The sequence below is a fragment of the Oncorhynchus clarkii genome, unplaced genomic scaffold (assembly GCF_045791955.1).
Source record: "Oncorhynchus clarkii lewisi isolate Uvic-CL-2024 unplaced genomic scaffold, UVic_Ocla_1.0 unplaced_contig_3708_pilon_pilon, whole genome shotgun sequence".
Taxonomy (NCBI): Eukaryota; Metazoa; Chordata; class Actinopteri; order Salmoniformes; family Salmonidae; genus Oncorhynchus; species Oncorhynchus clarkii.
Window position 1 is genome coordinate 1 of NW_027261032.1, and position 22,223 is coordinate 22,223.

At 42.6% G+C, this 22,223-nt stretch overlaps 2 protein-coding genes across 2 annotated transcripts; one reads left to right on the forward strand and one right to left on the reverse strand.

The window, feature by feature from the left end:
• Positions 1–297: 297 nt before the first annotated feature.
• LOC139403867 (sodium/potassium/calcium exchanger 5-like) lies at positions 298–2,489 on the forward strand. The gene is made up of 2 exons (XM_071147046.1): positions 298–509; positions 2,057–2,489. Exons 1-2 carry the CDS (start codon positions 362–364, stop codon positions 2,377–2,379), a joined length of 471 nt encoding a protein of 156 aa, XP_071003147.1. The 5' UTR covers positions 298–361; the 3' UTR covers positions 2,380–2,489.
• Positions 2,490–3,999: 1,510 nt separating this feature from the next.
• On the reverse strand, positions 4,000–18,802 carry LOC139403868 (myelin expression factor 2-like). The gene is made up of 18 exons (XM_071147047.1): positions 18,625–18,802; positions 16,942–17,342; positions 16,076–16,128; positions 15,104–15,111; positions 12,544–12,637; positions 12,035–12,232; positions 11,541–11,694; positions 11,146–11,195; positions 10,732–10,792; positions 10,416–10,517; positions 10,053–10,097; positions 9,887–9,945; position 6,282; positions 5,651–5,755; positions 5,216–5,275; positions 4,868–5,016; positions 4,541–4,592; positions 4,000–4,381 (listed from the first exon to the last, which is right to left on the reverse strand). The coding sequence occupies exons 1-18, from the start codon at positions 18,708–18,710 to the stop codon at positions 4,218–4,220; spliced, it is 1,842 nt and encodes a 613-aa protein (XP_071003148.1). The 5' UTR covers positions 18,711–18,802; the 3' UTR covers positions 4,000–4,217.
• Between the last annotated feature and the right edge of the window lie 3,421 nt (positions 18,803–22,223).

The following is a 22,223-nucleotide window of genomic DNA, read 5'->3' on the forward strand; positions in this document are numbered from 1 at the left end:
TTGTGTTCTATCTGACCCTGTGTTGTGTTCTATCTGACCCTGTGTTGTGTTCTATCTGACCCTGTGTTGTGTTGTATCTGACCCAGTGTTGTGTTCTATCTGACCCAGTGTTGTGTTCTATCTGACCCAGTGTTGTGTTCTATCTGACCCAGTGTTGTGTTCTATCTGACCCAGTGTTGTTTTGTATCTGACCCTGTGTTGTGTTCTATCTGACCCTGTGGTATGTCTGAGATGTAACAGGTGAGACTCTGGGTATCCCAGACAGTGACTTTATGCCCTGTGTATCTGACTGTGTGTTCTCTGTGTTGTGTGTATCAGGAGAGACTCTGGGTATCCCAGACACAGTGATGGGCCTGACTTTATGTCCTGTGTATCTGACTGTATGTTTTCTGTGTTATGTGTAACAGGAGAGACTCTGGGTATTCCAGACACAGTGATGGGCCTGACTCTGTTAGCTGCAGGGACCAGTATACCAGACACAGTGGCTAGTGTCATGGTTGCCAGAGAAGGTAATTACTACTGTAGCTTCATTTCTAATCCTTTCTGACCTTTAGTCCCCCCGAGATACATCTCTTTTCTAGGTCAGTAGATACATAGAGACATATTACTTCAGGGCGAAATGGAGCCCACAGCTGCTAATTGTTCCACTAGATGTCCCCTTTATCATAATCGTTCAAGTCATACTTAAGTCCAATCTCTCCCTTACACTATATACACAAAAGTATGTGGACACCCCGTTGCTGACAGGTGTATAAAATCGAGCACACCGCCATGTAATCTCCATAGACAAACATTGGCAGTAAATGGCCCCTATTAAAGAGCTCAATGACTTTCAACATGGCACCGTCATAGGATGCCACCTTTCCAACAAGTCAGTTAGTCAAATTTCTGCCCTGTTAGAGCTGCCCTGGTCAACTGTAAGTGCTATTATTCTGAAGTGGAATGTCTATGAGCAACAACGGCTCAGCCACGATGTGGTGGGCCACATGAGCTCACAGAACTGGACCGCCGTGTGAAGCACCTAGTAAAAATTGTCTGTCCTCGGTTACAACACTCACTACCTAGTTCCAAACTGCCTCTGGAAGCAACGTCAGCACAATAACTGTTCGTCGGGAGCTTCATGAAATGGGTTTCCATGGCCGAGCAGCTGCACACAAGCCTAAGATCACCATGCGTAATGCCAAGCGTCGGCTGGAGTGGTGTAAAGCTCGTCACAATTGGACTCTGGAGCAGTGGAAACGAGTTCTCTGGAGGGATGAATTACGCTTCATCAGATAGCAGTCCGACGGACAAATCTGGGTTTGGCGGATGCCAGGAGAACGCTACCTGCCAGAATGCAAAGTGTCAACTGTAAAGTTTGGTGGAGGAAGAATAATGGTCTGGGCTGTTTTTCATGGTACGGCACCTTCATTCCCAGTGAAAGGAAATCGTAACGCTACAGCATACAATGACATTCTAGACGATTCTGTGCTTCCAACTTTGTGGCAACAGGTTGTGGAAGGCACTTCCTGTTTCATCGTGACAATGGCCCATGCACAAAGAGAGGTCCATACAGAAATGGTTGGTCAAGATCAGTGTGGAAGAACCTGACTGGCCTGCACAGAGCCCTGACCTCAACCCAATTAGAACACCTTTGGGATGAATTGGAATGCCGACTGCGAGCCAAGCCTAATTGCTCAACATGTGTCCAACCTCATAAATGCTTGTTGTTGAATGGAAGCAAGTCCCTGCAGCAATGTTCCAACATCTAGTGGAAAGCCTTCCCAGAAGAGTGGAGGCTGTTGTATCACAGCAAAGGGGGGACCAACTCCATATTAATGCCTGACAAGCAGGTGTCCACATACTTTGGTCATGTAGTGAAGGTAAAACAGACATGTACAACATAGTGTAATATGTCATCTCTCTCCTCCTCTCTCTCCTCTCTCTCGCCCCTCGCTCCATCTCCTCCCCTCTCTCTCTTCCCCCCGCACCTCCCCTCGCTCCTCCTCCTCTCTCTCCCCTCTCGCTCCTCCTCCCCCTCTCCTCCTCTCCACCCCTCTCTCCTGCTCTGTTCCAGGTAAAGCCGATATGGCCATGTCCAACATCGTGGGTTCTAATGTTTTTGACATGCTGTGTCTGGGTCTTCCCTGGTTCATTAAGACAGTGTTTGTGGACACGGTCAACCCTGTGGAGGTCAACAGCTCCGGTCTGGTTTTCATCTCCGCCACCCTCCTCCTCTCCATCGTCTTTCTCTTCGTGGCGGTCCATATAAACGGCTGGAAGCTGGACTGGAAGCTGGGGATCGTCTCTCTGTTCTGCTATGCTGTTTTTGCCACTCTGGCCATCCTCTACGAACTGGGCATCATAGGGAACAACCCTGTCAGACTGTGCAGCGACTGATACACTGATAAACACACAGAGATGTACAACAACACACACGGTAGCACACACACAGCGCTGCTGCAGGCCGCACTCATCAGACTGTGTAGTGGCTGAGTGGCAGCGATGGAGTCCACACTTGGTGGAGTCGCGAGAAATGGTGAAAAAAATGTGGTCCCCACTGAAAAAGTTGGAATACCGCTGATCTAAACAACACTCCTACTGACACACTTTATGAATACAGGCCCAGGACTGGGTGCCAAGACCAGGATACAAGATTAAGGCTACATCTCAAATGACACCTTTCCCCAACGTAGGTCTCTGGCCAACAGAAGTGTAAATAAATGTAGGGTAGGGGTACGGGTACTCAACTCTGACCCTATGAGGTCTGGAGCCTGCTGCTTTTCTGTTCTACCTGATTAACTACAGCCATGCCAAAATCATTTCCTGTTTAGATCAAATGCAGTGGAACTGGCTTCAATGTCCAGAGTTGAGTTTGACGGGTGCAGGGTGTGATTTGAGATGCAGCCCCACGCAGACTCCATACTACCTGTGAGAATGACCCAGCAACACTGCCTTTCACCTCTTGACCTCTAACTCAGGGAAATAAAGCTGCTTTGTAATATTCTATTGGACTCCTCTGACCTTATCTGGTCATTACCAGAGAGGAAGAGGCAAAGCGAGAGGGAAAACTGGGCCAAAAATCTGTCACCAGCAGGTTTTTTCACACAAGCCAAGTTTCTGTCTGGAGGTTTGTGATATTTGGTCAACAGAAAAATGGAATGGCCTTCTTACTACATGAGGTTAATTTGATCAAATAGAAATTTCACAATGCTTAGGTTATGAGTGTACTGATATAAGGACACATGACTTCCCAGCAACTTTATATAAGAGTTGTGCCTGTTCACAAGTGTTTCTGCCCTCTCAATGGCTAGAATGTTCCCACCTGAGCTTGCCTCCTCCCAACTGCATTCCATTTTTAAAGACATATTTCATTGTTAAAGCAGTCACTAGTCTGGTCAATATAATGGATAACCTGTCATTACTCAATGCTGGTGAATGAGGAAGGTGAATGAGGGAGGGAAGGGGCTATTGTCCAGGCAGAACAGATAAGCGTTTACAAGCAGCCTGTGTTGCTCAACAGTAAGGAGAGTGAGGACACGCTCGTAATGAGAAGAAACCCAAAAGTTTCCACTGGTCTTGACTGTCAGGACAGAGACGGCGCCTGAAACTGTTTAAGATAAAGATGAAGGCAAAGTATCCATTCAGTTGTCCACTTGTCATGAACACCATTTCAGTTGGTGCCCAGTTCCAGCTAGCAGAGCTGGTTTAAGACTCCCAGTGTATACTAACCAAAGATCCTATTACAATACTATGATACGAGCAAACTAAACATTTATGGACACTAGTTTCACACATTTTGTCAACGTGAGTCATATCAGTGAACTTCACTACAGCATTGTGATCTGGTTCCCTCCGGTGTAGAAAAGGTCTTTAGTTGGTGATGTTTGGGCTCCAGAGGACATTTTATTTATGGGGTTTTACCTCCAATTAACCTTTGTATTCAATTAAACACACCCACACAGGCCTTCTATGAACTAGCCAGTAGCCTTTGATCCCACAGTAACATTTACAACAAAGTTGAAAAATTAAAATGTTTATTCATTCAAATAAACGTATGACCCACAAAAAGAAAAGGGCTTACCAAAAAAAAACTACGGAAGATTAAAAGAAAAACAGACCTTATACACATCCAATAGTCATGGAAACGCGGATACGTGGAAAATGTGTTTTTAAAACAAAACAAAAGCAGTTGGAGATGGAACGCGCAGTTGTCGTAACCGTGTATGTGTGTGACTCTAGGCGTTGCGGTCGATGCGGACGTCAACCTCGCGACCGCTGATCTTGGTTCCGTTCATCATCCTGCATGCCTGGTTAGCGCTCTCTGGGGAGTCAAACCTGACCGTACCACAGCCCTTAGACTTTCCTCCCTCCATCTTAATCTCTGCAAACATCACCTGGCCTGGAGAGGGAGTAAGAAAGGGGTGATGAGAGAGAAGAAAGAGCAGTAGACAGCGTTTAAGCACTGACACTGCTAAAGCCATTTTATTACTGCAGATCAAAGCTACATTCAATCCATCTGCAGGTTACTGAGTACAGTAGACTGATTGAAGAGGCTTACCACAGACACTGAACTTCTCCTTCAGTTTCTGCCAGGTCAGGTCATAGGACAGCTACAACACAACACAGGACATTAGAACACAGGGGCATACAATTCTAACTACTTTAGGGGGCATTTTCACAGAGCTAGATGACGCCTACTCTGTCTACAAGTGCTTCCAATTCACGCTACTTAATTTGTGTCCTTGATGTAAATACCCAGCAGTACATATAGTGGATTTGATCAGCCTTATTAAACATGTGTTAGGTGCTTTAATGTGCTTAAAAAGGGGTGTGTGCACATCACGTCATAATGCACATTTATACAGTATTTATTTATAAAACATACATTTCTGACAAAGATCTGACATCCTCCCTTGGCTCTGTCAGACATGGCTCCTCCTCCGTAGCCCCCGAACCCTCGGCTCATGGCCATGCCCCCCCCCATACGGTCATAGCCAGAGCCCATCCGCTCCATGGACCGGCTGCCCAAGCCACCTAGTAGAGGACACAGGGAATATGAGTGAGCACCGCAGATCGGAATCCCTACCGTAATGGTATTCAGGGGTTGTGCAGGCTTTAGTTCCAGCCCAGCACTCCCACACATCAAATCAAGGTCAAGCACAGTGAAACATTGGCAGTATGAAATGGGTGTGCTAACAGACAGTGAGAGATGTTAATGTAATGTTCGGTGTACCTAATCCTCCCCCAATGGGCCCCATGCCAAAACTGCTCATGTCTCCTCCATAACCTCCTCCTGATGGAGAGAACGCACGGCATCACACACACACACACACACACGTTACCACAACCTATCAGCACATCACAACACAAACAAGTTACAGCACACAAACATCTGTCAGTAACATGTTGGAGCCATAGGGCTGAATGCTAACTTGACCAGTGTTGTGTTATCCATACAGGAGTTGTGATTCAGCTCTTAGTACAGTCTACCTGCAGGTTCCAGTTCCAAGCTGCTACATGCCCAGTATAATGCCCACCATGGACCATGCTGTTAGTGGATGGATATATGAGGACTATGGAATGGATTATACCTATAATGACAGACAGTGACAGGTGTGTGTGAGAGAAAGAGTGAGAGAGAAAGTGAGGGAGGGTGTAAACTACTCACCCATTCCTCCAAAGGAGTCTCCGAAGCCTCTGCTCATGGACATGTCACTGCGACCAAAGTCTCTGTCCATCCCTCCTCCCATCCCCCCTGAGCGGTAGGACATGTCTGGAGAGGGGGAAGTGAAGAGAAGGAGAGAGAGGAGACGATGGCACAGTCAGAAATATACTCAGTGGAAAGTTCACATTAAACTTCAGGAGCATTTAAACAGTTTGAGACAATTATTTTGTCCTTAGTGGTGATGGGGGGGGGGGGGGGGGGGGGGGGGGGGGTCTATAGCAATATTATAGCAATAATATTGCAATAACATAGCAATATTATTTTGGATGATATTATATTGATAATGAGCAACATGAGCAATATGTTTTGTAACATCAAATCCCCGTATCGAATCACAATGCATACAGTGGGGCAAAAAAGTATTGTCAGACACCAATTGTGCAAGTTCTCCCACTTAAAAAGATGAGGCCTGTAATTTTCATTATAGGTACACTTCAACTATGACAGACAAAATGAGAAGAAAAAAAATCCAGAAAAATCACATTGTAGGATTTTTTATGAATTTATTTGCAAATTATGGTGGAAAATAAGTATTTGGTCAAAAACAAAAGTTTCTCAATACTTTGTTATATACCCTTTGTCGGCAATGACAGAGGTCAAACGTTTTCACACACCGTTGCAGGTATTTTGGCCCATTCCTCCTTGCAGATCTCCTCTAGAGCAGTGATGCTTTGGGGCTGTTGCTGGGCAACACGGACTTTCAACTCCCTCCAAAGATTTTCTATGGGGTTGAGATCTGGAGACTGGCTAGGCCACTCCAGGACCTTGAAATGCTTCTTACGAAGCCACTCCTTCGTTGCCCGGGCGGTGTGTTTGGGATCATTGTCATGCTGAAAGACCCAGCCACATTTCATCTTCAATGCCCTTGCTGATGGAAGGAGGGTTTCACTCAAAATCTCACGATACATGGCCCCATTCATTCTTTCCTTTACACGGATCAGTCGTCCTGGTCCCTTTGCAGAAAAACAGCCCCAAAGCATGTTTCCACCCCCATGCTTCACAGTAGGTATGGTGTTCTTTGGATGCAACGCAGCATTTTGTCCTCCAAACACAACGAGTTGTGTTTCATCTGACCATATGACATTCTCCCAATTTTCTTCTGGATCATCCAAATGCTCTCTAACAAACTTCAGACGGGCCTGGACATGTACTGGCTTAAGCAGGGGGACACGTCTGGCACTGCAGGATTTGAGTCCCTGGCGGCGTAGTGTGTTACTGATGGTAGGCTTTGTTACTTTGGTCCCAGCTCTCTGCAGGTCATTCACTAGGTCCCCCCGTGTGGTTCTGGGATATTTGCTCACCATTCTTGTGATCATTTTGACCCCACGGGATGAAATCTTGCGTGGAGCCCCAGATCGAGGGAGATTATCAGTGGTCTTGTATGTCTTCCATTTCCTAATAATTGCTCCCACAGTTGATTTATTCAAACCAAGCTGCTTACCTACTGCAGATTCAGTCTTCCCAGCCTGGTGCAGGTCTACAATTTTGTTTCTGGTGTCCTTTGACAGCTCTTTGGTCTTGGCCATAGTGGAGTTTGGAGTGTGACTGTTTGAGGTTGTGGACAGGTGTATTTTATACGGATAACAAGTTCAAACAGGTGCCATTAACCTGTAGTGACACCCCATCCCGTGAACAGGACCGTTGCCATCATCTGACACTAATTAGCATAACGCAACAGACATAAATCTTCCTAGAAAATATTCCTATTCATGAAAATCACAAGTGAAATATATTGGAACACAGCTTAGCATTTTGTTAATCACACGGTCATCTCAGATTTTCAAAATATGCTCTACAGCCAACGCTAGACAAGCATGTGTAAGTTTATCATAGCATTATGCCTTGCTAGCAGCAGGCAACCTTGTCACGGAAATCAGAAAAGCAATCAAATTAAATCGTTTACCTTTGATGAACTTCGGATGTTTTCACTCACGAGACTCCCAGGTAGACAGCCAAAGTTCATTTTTTCCCAAAATATTATTTTTGTAGGTGAAATAGCTCCGTTTGTTCTTCACATTCATATCTTTACAGTTTTGGAAACGTTAGTGTTTTCTATCCAAAGCTGTCAATTATATGCATATTCTAGCATCTTTTCCTGACAAAATATCCCGTTTAAAACAGGATTTTTTTTCCCAAAAAAATGTAAATACTGCCCCCTAACACCAAGAGGTTACAGGTAACAAGTGGAGGACTTCTTCTTAAAGAAGAAGTTATAGGTCTGTGAGAGCCAGAAATCTTGCTTGTTTGTAGGTGAACAAATACTTATTTTCCACCATAATTTGCAAATAAATTCATTAAAAATCCTACAATGTGATTTTCTGGATTTTTCTAATTTTGTCTGTCATAGTTGAAGTGTACCTATGATGAAAATTACAGGCCTCATCATTTTAAGTGGGAGAACTTGCACAATTGGTGGCTGACTAAATACTTTTTTGCCCCACTGTATGTAGAATTGTGATATCTACATAAGATACAGTGCCTTGCGAAAGTATTCGGCCCCCTTGAACTTTGCGACCTTTTGCCACATTTCAGGCTTCAAACATAAAGATATAAAACAATTTTTTTGTGAAGAATCAACAACAAGTGGGACACAATCATGAAGTGGAACGACATTTATTGGATATTTCAAACTTTTTTAACAAATCAAAAACTGAAATTGGGCGTGCAAAATTATTCAGCCCCCTTAAGTTAATACTTTGTAGCGCCACCTTTTGCTGCGATTACAGCTGTAAGTCGCTTGGGGTATGTCTCTATCAGTTTTGCACATCGAGAGACTGACATTTTTTCCCATTCCTCCTTGCAAAACAGCTCGAGCTCAGTGAGGTTGGATGGAGAGCATTTGTGAACAGCAGTTTTCACTTCTTTCCACAGATTCTCGATTGGATTCAGGTCTGGACTTTGACTTGGCCATTCTAACACCTGGATGTGTTTATTTTTGAACCATTCCATTGTAGATTTTGCTTTATGTTTTGGATCATTGTCTTGTTGGAAGACAAATCTCCGTCCCAGTCTCAGGTCTTTTGCAGACTTCTCCATTCTTCCAGAATGGTCCTGTATTTGGCTCCATCCATCTTCCCATCAATTTTAACCATCTTCCCTGTCCCTGCTGAAAAAAAGCAGGCCCAAACCATGATGCTGCCACCACCATGTTTGACAGTGGGGATGGTGTGTTCAGTGTGATGAGCTGTGTTGCTTTTACGCTAAACATAACGTTTTGCATTGTTGCCAAAAAGTTCAATTTTGGTTTCATCTGACCAGAGCACCTTCTTTCCACATGTTTGGTGTCTCCCAGGTGGCTTGTGGCAAACTTTAAACAACACTTTTTATGGATATCTCTAAGAAATGGCTTTCTTCTTGCCACTCTTCCATAAAGGCCAGATTTGTGCAATATACGACTGATTGTTGTCCTATGGACAGAGTCTCCCACCTCAGCTGTAGATCTCTGCAGTTCATCCAGAGTGATTATGGGCCTCTTGGCTGCATCTCTGATCAGTCTTCTCCTTGTATGAGCTGAAAGTTTAGAGGGACGGCCAGGTCTTGGTAGATTTGTAGTGGTCTGATACTCCTTCCATTTCAATATTATCGCTTGCACAGTGCTCCTTGGGATGTTTAAAGCTTGGGAAATCTTTTTGTATCCAAATACAGCTTTAAACTTCTTAGCACAACAGTATCTCGGACCTGCCTGGTGTGTTCCTTGTTCTTCATGATGCTCTCTGCACTTTTAACGGATCTCTGAGACTATCACAGTGCAGGTGCATTTATACGGAGACTTGATTACACACAGGTGGATTGTATTTATCATCATTAGTCATTTAGGTCAACATTGGATCATTCAGAGATCCTCACTGAACTTCTGGAGAGAGTTTGCTGCACTGAAAGTAAAGGGGCTGAATAATTTTGCATGCCCAATTTTTCCGTTTTTGATTTGTTAAAAAAGTTTGAAATATCCAATAAATGTCGTTCCACTTCATGATTGTGTCCCACTTGTTGTTGATTCTTCACAAAAAAATACAGTTTTATATCTTTATGTTTGAAGCCTGAAATGTGGCAAAAGGTCGCAAAGTTCAAGGGGGCCGACGAATACTTTCGCAAGGCACTGTAGTATTGGCACCTAAGTATCGGTATAATATCGCATCGTAAGGTCCCTGGCAATTCCCAGCCCGAGATGTGTCCCCTTACCTCCATCCGTCCCATGTCTCTGGCTCCGAATCCCCCCATGCTGTCCATGCCACCAAACCCTCCAGGAAACACACAGTATTATATTAATGGATAGTCACAACAACCCATGTGTTGTCCAGTCATGTAACAAAGTGAATCAGTAGAGATCTATTATCTAGGACCTTACCTCCTAGTCTGCTCATCCCTCCATACCCAGGTCCTCCCTCCATACCTGACAGACAGAGTCACACACTTCACATCTCACATGGATTTGTTTTGTACTAAAGCTTATTCTACATGACCTCTAGACAACTTTCCACCAATTTCCACCCATTTCAGTGGTCGGAGGTGCGGGAGTCAGTATGTGATGTAAGTGCTTGGAGAAGGTACAGGAACAACAGACAGAGGGTTTAAAACATACAGCTACTCTTCACAACCGATAACTATGAACCGACTGGCTCCTCCATTGACCTGCAGTCTGTGTGTGTGGTTTAAATAGTAACAGTGTGTTTGCTGGAGTACTATGGCAAGGTTAGGGGTCAGTACTAACCTGCAGGGCCCATGTTGCCCATTCCTCCTCCACCACTCAGCCGGTTGGCATTGATAGGTTGTCCTCCTGGTCCCAGGCCCATCCCAATCCCTCCCAGACCCCCTACACACAGAGGACACAGAGTTGGAGTTTGTTTGACCACACAAACATAACATCCCTTATGTAATGCCTTGGTTCACTGGAGAACAGAACACTGAGCCAACTAGCTGACAACACGACCCATTTCTGATAGAGATAATGCTGAAGTCATTCTAACATGTAGGTGTTTTCTAGAGAAAGGGACAGGATGTCAGAAAGGGACAGGATGTGTACTCACGTGGTAACTGAGGAGCTTTCTCCACCGGGTGGAAATCATCAGCTGGCATAGACTTGTCATCCTGAAACACACAGAAACAACATATCAAGAGGTGGTTCTCACACAACATATTACCACACCAACATGTAACAGCCTCTATTTTATTTAACTAGGCAAGTCAGGTAAGAACTCATTCTTATTTTCAATGACGGCCTACTGGGGAACAGTGGGTTAACTGCCTTGTTCAGGGGCAGAATGACAGATTTTTACCGTGTCAGTTTGGGGATTCGATCTTGCAACCTTTCGGTTACAAGTCCAACGCTCAAACCACTAGGCTACCTGCCACCCCAATGACCTCTATGACCTTCCACACACATTAACTGTGTACAGTGTTACAGTGAAATCAGAAACATGCAAATAACAAAGCACACGTACCATCTTAACATGCATCTGTCTGTCAAACAGCATTTGGCCGTTGAACATGGCTAGAGAACAGAGTTAAGAATGCCAATAAAATTGTCACATGCTTCCTAAACTAACAGTGAAACGTAGTATATAATATATAAAGATACAGATGTAATCTGCAGCCTGTTGGAAGGTGGGTGTGTTCTGTGGTAGTATATAATATATAAAGATACAGATAGAATCTGCAGCCTGTTGGAAGGTGGGTGTGTTCTGTGGTAGTATATAATATATAAAGATACAGATAGAATCTGCAGCCTGTTGGAAGGTGGGTGTGTTCTGTGGTAGTATATAATATATAAAGATACAGATAGAATCTGCAGCCTGTTGGAAGGTGGGTGTGTTCTGTGGTAGTATATAAAGGATACAGATAGCCTGTACAGCCTCCAGGGCCTGTTCGAAGGTAACAGTCCCCATCCCTCTGCTCTTCCCATCCTTATCCTCCTTCACGTCAGCCCTCTTCACTGTTCCTGCCATACCAAACACCTCCTTCAGCTTCTTCCAGCCCACCTTGAAGTCCAGCTGGGAGGAGACCGCAGAGGGGAGGGACCGGGTTAGCATAGAAACAACTTACCACACAACACATCTAAACAGACAGGAGACGACAGAGTTAGCAATAGCATAGAGAACAGTGAAACTAACATGGTCAACATGGAACTTCAAGTTCTAGGAAGACATAGTTGGACTTGAGATTTAGAGTGCACCACTCAAGTTGTCTTCAATTGGTAAACCGGAATATTGGTAGGTTAACTTGGTACTTCAATACAGCAGATATAAATCTAGTGAGGGGAGATGGTCAGAGACAAAGGCACAGAGAAGTGAGACAGACATCAGAGAGTATAGTGTGTATGCTTGTCCTCACGTTGGCTACGAACACAGTAGTCCCTAGGCGTCCGACCCGTAGAGAGCTGATGACTTCATGGGGGACGTTGGGGTTGTTAGCGATGGAAGGGGGTACACCTACACCACCCGGTCCCCCCTCCTGCCCCCTGCCTCCCCCTCCAGGGTACATCCCCCCTGTACGCTGCAGCACACGCCGAGCACGCTCACCATCAGGATCCTGAAAGAGGGAAACAGATAACCCCTAAACTTTGACCTATTACTTCAACTCTTGAGCTTTAGCCGTCCACATCAGGGTTCTGGAGCAGGGAAACAAGGGGTTAAACACCTATGGCCCCATCCTTTGACCTCTGACCTATAATACAACTCTAAACTTTGACGTTAACTAGGCCTAGTTCTCAGTGATTACAGTTACAAACCATGTTAATGTAACCACATTTCCAGCAGGCTGGATTAAAGTGCAGTTTAGCACACCACTAAATTTAAATCTCTCATCACCATGTGGTGCCTAGAGTGTGAACAGGTCCTTACCGCCATGATATTGAGGGGTCTTCCATTCAGATCATATTTGTTCATGACTTCTATGGCCTTCTTCACAAACTCCTCATCTTTGAACTCCACAACACTGCAGGACAGACAGTCAGTGGATGAAGACATGCATAACAATGCCTCATGAAATTAAGGTGTGTCTGAAATAGACCCGATTCCCCATGTACACTACTTTTGACCAGAACCCTATTAGCCGCCCCATGTGACTCTGGTCAAAATGAGTGTACTGAATGGAGAATATAGGGCCCTACACGAGGACGGTACCACAGAATCCAGACAATAAAATTCAAAAATGTATTGAACTTATTTAAAATTTATTTTACCTTTATTTAACTAGGCAAGTCAGTTAAGAACAAATTCTTATTTTCAATGACGGCCTAGGAACAGTGGGTTAACTGCCTGTTCAGGGGCAGAACGACAGATTTGTACCTCAGGGGTTTTGAACTTGCAACCTTCCGGTTACTAGTCCAATGCTCTAACCACTAGGCTACCCTGCCGCCCCAACCTAGTAGGGAATCAACTAAATGTCTAAAAAAAAGTATTAATTTGCCCAAGTTTATTATAAGACATTAACAGAATGAGTCAATGATTCGTATTTCCTGCAACTTTCTGAAGAGGCAACGAGAATTCCCCCCACCTGTGCGTGCAGCTACCCCTTTATGTAGCCGTTTGCGACAATGCTAATAAACTCTTCTGGTATATGGAAAGGCTCACCCAAAAACCTTCTACACTAAATGTTCACTACTATAATTATTTGCATAAATCCAGTGGGTATCTGTTTGGCAAACACTACCATCACATACACTACAAAAACAAAGCAAAATAAAAGCCAATTGCTAGGTGCTGTGTATACCAAAATAATTGACATTGAAGTGTTTTCCCCAGGCCTCAAAATTGGCCTCCTGAGGTGGTTTAAGCATTGAGCAAAACAAAAACGGAGAAAACAGAATTTGGGGAGAAGCAAAACGGAGTCACGCAATATAATTCATACAGATTGTATAGGGCCCTAGGAATAGTGTGTCATTTGAGAAGCACCCCGTGTCCGCCTGGTCTCAGACTAGACTTAACATATAAGTAAATCCAGGACACTGAAATTAGTATGACTTGACACTTTTTACATGAAACAGAAGTTTACTTAAGGCAAAAAACTAAATGGTGGTTGGTTGGGGTGGATATATAACGTCTAGCAACCCAAACGTTGCATGTTCGAATCTCAAGGACAACTTTAGCAACTACTTACTACTTTTTAGCTACTTAGCTAAACCTAACCCGTTAACTTCTCTAGGATAGGGGGCAGCATTCGGAATTTTGGATGAAATGCGTGCCCAAATTAAAACTGCCTGCCACCCACACTCAGAAGCTAAGATACGCATATTATTATAGATTTGGATAGAAAACACAGAAGTTTCTAAAACTGTTAGAATCATGTATGTGACTATAACAGAACTTATTTGGCAAGCAAAACCCCGAGGACAAATCATTCAGATTTTTTTTGTTTTTGAGGTCACTCTTTTCAATGAGTTTTCATTGGGAATCCAGATTTCTAAGGGACCTTCCTGCAGTTCCTATCGCTTCCACCGGATGTCAGTCTGTAGATATTGGTTGAGGTTTTTCCTTTGAGAACTGAAGAAGTAACACTGTTCAGAATGAGGGAAGTGTACTCTTTGTTAGAGGCGCGTGACCTGAAAGCTAGCTACACTTTGTTTTCCTCCGGAATTGAACACAGACCATCCCATCTTCAATTTTATACGTAAAAAAATACCTAAAGTTGTATCACAAAAGTAGTTTGAAATGTTTGGACAAAGCTTACAGGTAACTTTTGTAGTCATATTGAGCGAGTTGGAACCGGATCAAACGTGCCAAATAAATGGACATTTTGGATATTTATCGACGGAATTAATTGAACAAAAGGACCATTCGTGATGTTTATGGGACATATTGGAGTGCCAACAGAAGAAGCTCGTCAAAGGTAAGGCATGAATTATATCATTATTTCAGTGTTTTGTGTCGCACCTGGATGGTTGAAAAATGCTTGTCTGTCTTTGTTTACTGGGGTGCTGTCCTCAGATAATAGCATTGTTTGCTTTCGCCGTAAAGTATTTTTGAAATCTGACACGTTGGCTGGATTCACAACAAGTGTAGCTTTAATTTGGTATATTGAATGTGTGATTTCATGGAAGTTTCATTTTTATAGTAATTTATTTGAATTTGGCACTGCATTTTCACTGGATTTTGGCCAGGTGGGAGGCTAGCGTCCTACATATCCCAGAGAGGTTAACCTAACCCTTAACCTAGCTAATGTTAGCCACCTAGCTAGCATTGGCCACAAATTGGAATTAGTAACATATACACATTGCAAATTCGTAACATAATACAAACTGCAATTCATAACATATGAAAATTGTAACTAACATTTCATATGAAATTAACACATACCATACGAAATGTAAAACATCATATTAAAGGGAGTGTGTCAGATTTACGTACAGGATCATACGAAATGTACTGAGACCACGTTGCAAGGTAAAGTTTGGTTCCTTACCCACATCCCTGTACAGATAACACCAGGGGTTCCAGAGACACAGATCCATAACAGAGGGAATGAACAAAGACAGTGATTAGACTGACAACAGTTAACATCATTATTACACATTTGACATCATGCTATCAGTGGATTACAGAATCCATCTTGAAGGGCCAGCTAACAGGCCTTGATGTGGGGAGTGTGTTTTGCTTGTATCCAAGGTAAAAAGTTAAGTGAATTTAAAAGACATTGACTTGGTTTGCTATAGACTTTTTTTTGTTGTTCCCAGTAGAGACATGGTACCCTTACCGTCTTCAGTGGAATAAAAAGAACTCAGGATATACTTACAAATATGTCCGTTCTGTGTCTACGTTTGTTTAGGAGTATATACTAAACAGTCCGTTTCTCAAACTACATATTACATTAAATGGCTGAATTGAATACATTCACAACCTTGTTTGCAAATTCCTGGCTGCATCATAATATTACAGATGAATAAACGATGGTGAGATTTTACTGTGAGCCGCTGGAGAAAGAAGAAAGTTACTTTATACAAAATCTACAATATTTTAGAAATAATTAGTTTGTTCATGAAGAGATAATTGTGCCATTGATCCAAATAAAAAGGTAACAATTTGAAGACCGAAAAGTAAAATGTCAATCAATAAGACATCAAAATCCATTTGAGAAATGGTCAACTGCCAAACTTTGACACCAATTGAGAAGACTACAACAACTTAAAAACAAAGGTGTACTAAGTTTCAGATGAATTCAAGTTAGTGTTCCAGAATCAACAAGAAGACATCCTCCATCACTCTACAGCCAACTAGGCTATAACAGGCTCTAGCTAACAGCCACCAACATATCATCCCATAGACATACATGGATAACCCCTTGGATCAGTGCCTTACAGAACACTTGGTAAATAAAGATATACTGCAGTGGAGGGCATTTAAAACCTCGTGCAGTGAGTTGGTCCACATCACTTACCCTTGACTTTCCTTCAGCATCCTTAAAGAGCTCCACGTATGTAACCTCACCAACTTCATGAGACATACAAAGGAAAAATACCAAGAGAACAAAAGGCATTTAAAATCACCAGTCGACTGTTGAACCACCACTCTCGCTCCAGGGCAGGCCGTTGCCTTGGTTATGCCGTTACGATGCTTCCCCATGATTGGTCAACAGTGAGCCCAGACCAATAGTCACCACACAACCCCTTCCAATGCCTTCCTGGGCTCGACTGAGACAGACACACAGTCAGTCAACTACTGTCAACCTGGGAATTCAGATCACACTTCAGTATAGAAGAACAGTTTGGTCAACACGGTTCCTGTCAACATAGCAAGAAGTCACTACAGTTTAAAAGGTGTCCTTTTCACCTTGAAAAAAGTATTTGTGAAGAGCTAAAGACCCAATAGTTCAGTGCACAGAGAGACAATGGTTTCATTCATACAAAACAATCATTTGTCACCTTAACACAGGTTCAACGGAATCAAGTAGTCAATACTACTAATTGTCTGAGGTTACATTTTGGAGCTGTAAGTCAATATCATAAAACCAATAGTAGCTAACTACATAACAACTTTAACAAGCACAGACATTTCAATTCAATCCAAGCTAAATTGGTGTCCACCAAGGAGTAAAAAATGAAAAATCCAGAAATGTCTATTCTACTGACTTAATAATATCTGCAATACAATAACATGTTGCCTCAAAAGAAGGAACTACGAGAAGATATGGCTAGGTCTATGTTCTGGTCACAAAGAGGACTGAGAAAGCTCCTGTTGAGCTGGAAAGAATAGGGCTCATCTCTATAGGGAGAAGAAGCATGGCCCTGTGTGTGGATGGATTACCTTTCTCTCTCATCAGATCTTTAATAGCCTGCCACTTCGTGTCATAGGGGATATTGCTAATGAACACACGGTTCCTGTGACCCCCTCCTCCGCCCTTCTTGTCTCCAGTGACCTGCTTCTCTTTGTAGGGGTGGAAGCGGTTCCCTTTGCGGCCTCCTCCGGACATCTTTTCTTTGAGCTCAGACTTAGTATTTTGGGTTGGGGCGGTTGCAGGGGAATCATTAGGGTCATCTGCAAGGGTTTCGGCATCATTGATAGGAGCGTCATCGATAGGGTCACCATCGAGAGGGGTATCATCATCACCAAGGACCTCATCTCCAAGGACCTCATCATCACCCAGGCCTAGGTCCTCTTCTTCTGCAGGGACATCTTCACCAAGAACCTCGTCTTCTTCCGGCTCTCTGAAGAAAACAGAAGAGGACAGTATTAATGGATGCAGCTAGCTTGTCTGTTATAGGTAATGTTACCTAAACCTACATGGCATGGTCATTTCACCCATGTGCACATAAATTTATGTAACTTCAATCTCCCTTAAGTAACATGGGTTTATAGACACAAACGGCTAGTTAGCTACAAAGTCAACTTTTCACAGAGAGGAGAGGAAAGTTACTGTAGGCAACTCTTGATTCAACTACAAACTGTCGGCTCTACACGGGCAATACATTACTACCAACTGTCTGTTGTTGGCTAACTAACTGTTCGCTAGCTAAATCTACATTAAGGGACTGTGCACCTAAACCATATAAATCCTATTAAATTACCGAGGGGCCATGTTATACACCTTCAAAGTCCCACAATGGGATGAAAATTGCAGCCATATTGGTCAGGGAGAAATCCAAACCAGTCTAATAGGAATGGATGGCAGTCGAGGTATAATCCAGATTTTACTTTATATAGTAAAAGAAAAGGCATGTGACATATCAGAAATGCTGTAATATAATTGTCAAACTAAAAATATTGCCATATATTATACAGTTCATATTAGTTTTATACAAATGTTCTGTATAAAGAGACTAATTAAAATAGTATATATAATATACACACACACACAAAACAGACCTTAATGTCTAAATGTTTGTTTTCTTGGACAGCAATATTAGTAACGTTACTTGTTGCATTGATAATTTGTTTAAATCCCATCATCAACTGATTTCAACCAGATTATGGCTGTGGATTGACTGCATTGTCTGAATGGAATGTTGGCATTACAAAAAAATATGGAATCATTCCTCTAAAGCTGGCTAACATACAGTAAGGATACATTTCTCAAATTCATTATTTACAGTCTTTTCACAGTACTGGCAAACTGGTTGACCAACTCCCTGCCCAAAATGGCTGACCTTTATCCGCCAAACGGTTCATGTACGCTCTAGTATGATAATTCTATGAGTTAAACGCACTAACGTTAGCTAGCTACACATGGTTGGATGGATAAAACTAATGTGGTTATCTGCATAACTACCTAGTAAAATAACGATATATTACACAAATCTAAAAACAAATTTGACGATCAACGAAGACGACGATAACCAACAAGTTAGCTAGCAAGCAAGCAAAGTAGCAACTAGGTAGCAAGCCATAGCTAGTTTGATGCTAGCTTTAATGCTAGGCTAACGTTAGCTAGCCTCCATCTTGTCTGTGAGTGCAGCACAGATTGTCAGAAAAATACGATATTTTAGTTACATTTTCAGGCCATTCGTGCCATCCTGAGATGTTCCCTCTGTCTCAGCCTCAATGGGTTCAATAATTTCCTGGACAATATCTGCCATATTCGTCGGTTTGCAGAGAAAGCTAATTCAATCGAGAGATGCGCCTCCGCTAACACTGCGCAATTTAAAATGAGTGACGCTCCAGGCCTCCACCAACGCGAGAAAATGCGAGAATTTGGCCTGGTTGTCTGGTTGTCTTTCATAGCCTAAAACCGAAACACCCGTAGGTTTCCCACAAACAATTTATATATTTCTACAGTTTCGATTTGGTTTTAGTCATTTCAATATTTCAATGAAACATATATTATATATATATATACAGTACCAGTCAAAAGTTCGGACAGTAATTTCAAAAAAATATTTAACAAGGCATGTCAAAGAACAACCAGGGAACAGCCTTGTTCAGGGACAAAAGTACAGATTTGTACTTTGTCAGCTCAGGGATTCGATCCAGCAACCTTTCAATTACTGGCCCATCACTGTAACCACTAGGCTGACACGGGGCTGACATATGGAACATTTCTGGGATCTTTCATTTCAGCTCATGAAACCAACACTTCACTTGTTGCATTTATATTTTGTTCAGCGCCATTGTTTGACACCCCTTCTTTAGCCTTTCTGCATCTCTCTCACACTCTCTATCTCTCTCTCGCTTTCTCTCTGAACCTAAGGCCCTTTAACTTTGTACATTCATAACAGTCCAAAAAATATCTTTCTTCTATGAATTGATAACATATTTCCAATCAATATAACCATATAAATATGATTCATTAACTGAATATCAATAATGTAATAATGATAAAAAAAATGTTTAGATTAAACATCCAACCAGGTCCAAAGTGTCATGTTGAACAGCCAGAAGCCCAAATATATATCTGACCATGTGCTTGTTGCGTCAAGTTGATATCTTTGGGTTCTGAGAGGGAGCCAGAGATGTTTGGCAAGTGGATGTTGTTATCAGGTCCACAATCAAACGGGCACGTAAGGCATGTGCCCTGGGGGCCCAAACCTCCAGGGGGCCCACAACCCTTGTAGAGTTGCAGGAAATTAGCTTTAAAACCGCATCATTTTCTCTCAGCCTAATGGCAAAATGTGAAGAATGGTATGACATATTATTTCTCTCTGCCCCATGATAAAATGTGTTGAAATGCAGGAAGTTAGCTGTTATCGCCCCCAAAATATGTTTTACTAAAAAAAATAGAGGTAGGTGCCCCGGGGCCCAAATGTGGTAGTCCGGCCCTGATCAGGTACATTCCGTGACACTGACACTTCTCACTATTTGAGGTCTGCATGTGACTTGTGTAATGTACCTTGTACATACACTAATAATAGTGAAGTGATACCATGATGTCCCACTGTAGAATAATGTGAATGTAAGTGGTCAGGTGATACCATGATGTCCCACTGTAGAATAATGTGAATGTAAGTGGTCAGGTGATACCATGTTGTCCCACTGTAGAATAATGTGAATGTAAGTGGTCAGGTGATACCATGATGTCCCACTGTAGAATAATGTGAATGTAAGTGGTCAGGTGATACCATGATGTCCCACTGTAGAATAATGTGAATGTAAGTGGTCAGGTGATACCACTGATGTCCCACTGTAGAATAATGTGAATGTAAGTGGTCAGGTGATACCACTGATGTCCCACTGTAGAATAATGTGAATGTAAGTGGTCAGGTGATACCATGATGTCCCACTGTAGAATAATGTGAATGTAAGTGGTCAGATGATACCATGATGTCCCACTGTAGAATAATGTGAATGTAAGTGGTCAGGTGATACCATGATGTCCCACTGTAGAATATGTGAATGTAAGTGGTCAGGTGATACCACTGATGTCCCACTGTAGAATAATGTGAATGTAAGTGGTCAGGTGATACCACTGATGTCCCACTGTAGAATAATGTTAATGTAAGTGGTCAGGTGATACCACTGATGTCCCACTGTAGAATAATGTGAATGTAAGTGGTCAGGTGATACCATGATGTCCCACTGTAGAATAATGTGAATGTAAGTGGTCAGGTGATACCATGATGTCCCACTGTAGAATAATGTGAATGTAAGTGGTCAGGTGATACCATGATGTCCCACTGTAGAATAATGTGAATGTAAGTGGTCAGATGATACCACTGATGTCCCACTGTAGAATAATGTGAATGTAAGTGGTCAGATGATACCACTGATGTCCCACTGTAGAATAATGTGAATGTAAGTGGTCAGGTGATACCATGATGTCCCACTGTAGAATAATGTGAATGTAAGTGGTCAGGTGATACCATGATGTCCCACTGTAGAATAATGTTAATGTAAGTGGTCAGGTGATACCACTGATGTCCCACTGTAGAATAATGTGAATGTAAGTGGTCAGATGATACCACTGATGTCCCACTGTAGAATAATGTGAATGTAAGTGGTCAGATGATACCACTGATGTCCCACTGTAGAATAATGTGAATGTAAGTGGTCAGGTGATACCACTGATGTCCCACTGTAGAATAATGTGAATGTAAGTGGTCAGGTGATACCACTGATGTCCCACTGTAGAATAATGTGAATGTAAGTGGTCAGATGATACCACTGATGTCCCACTGTAGAATAATGTGAATGTAAGTGGTCAGGTGATACCATGATGTCCCACTGTAGAATAATGTGAATGTAAGTGGTCAGATGATACCATGATGTCCCACTGTAGAATAATGTGAATGTAAGTGGTCAGATGATACCATGATGTCCCACTGTAGAATAATGTGAATGTAAGTGGTCAGGTGATACCACTGATGTCCCACTGTAGAATAATGTGAATGTAAGTGGTCAGGTGATACCACTGATGTCCCACTGTAGAATATAGTGAATGTAAGTGGTCAGGTCATACCATGATGTCCCACTGTAGAATAATGTGAATGTAAGTGGTCAGATGATACCACTGATGTCCCACTGTAGAATAATGTGAATGTAAGTGGTCAGGTGATACCATGATGTCCCACTGTAGAATAATGTGAATGTAAGTGGTCAGATGATTCCACTGATGTCCCACTGTAGAATAATGTGAATGTAAGTGGTCAGGTGATACCATGATGTCCCACTGTAGAATAATGTGAATGTAAGTGGTCAGATGATTCCACTGATGTCCCACTGTAGAATAATGTGAATGTAAGTGGTCAGGTGATACCATGATGTCCCACTGTAGAATAATGTGAATGTAAGTGGTCAGATGATACCATGATGTCCCACTGTAGAATAATGTGAATGTAAGTGGTCAGGTGATACCACTGATGTCCCACTGTAGAATAATGTTAATGTAAGTGGTCAGGTGATACCACTGATGTCCCACTGTAGAATAATGTGAATGTAAGTGGTCAGGTGATACCATGATGTCCCACTGTAGAATAATGTGAATGTAAGTGGTCAGGTGATACCATGATGTCCCACTGTAGAATAATGTTAATGTAAGTGGTCAGGTGATACCACTGATGTCCCACTGTAGAATAATGTGAATGTAAGTGGTCAGATGATACCACTGATGTCCCACTGTAGAATAATGTGAATGTAAGTGGTCAGATGATACCACT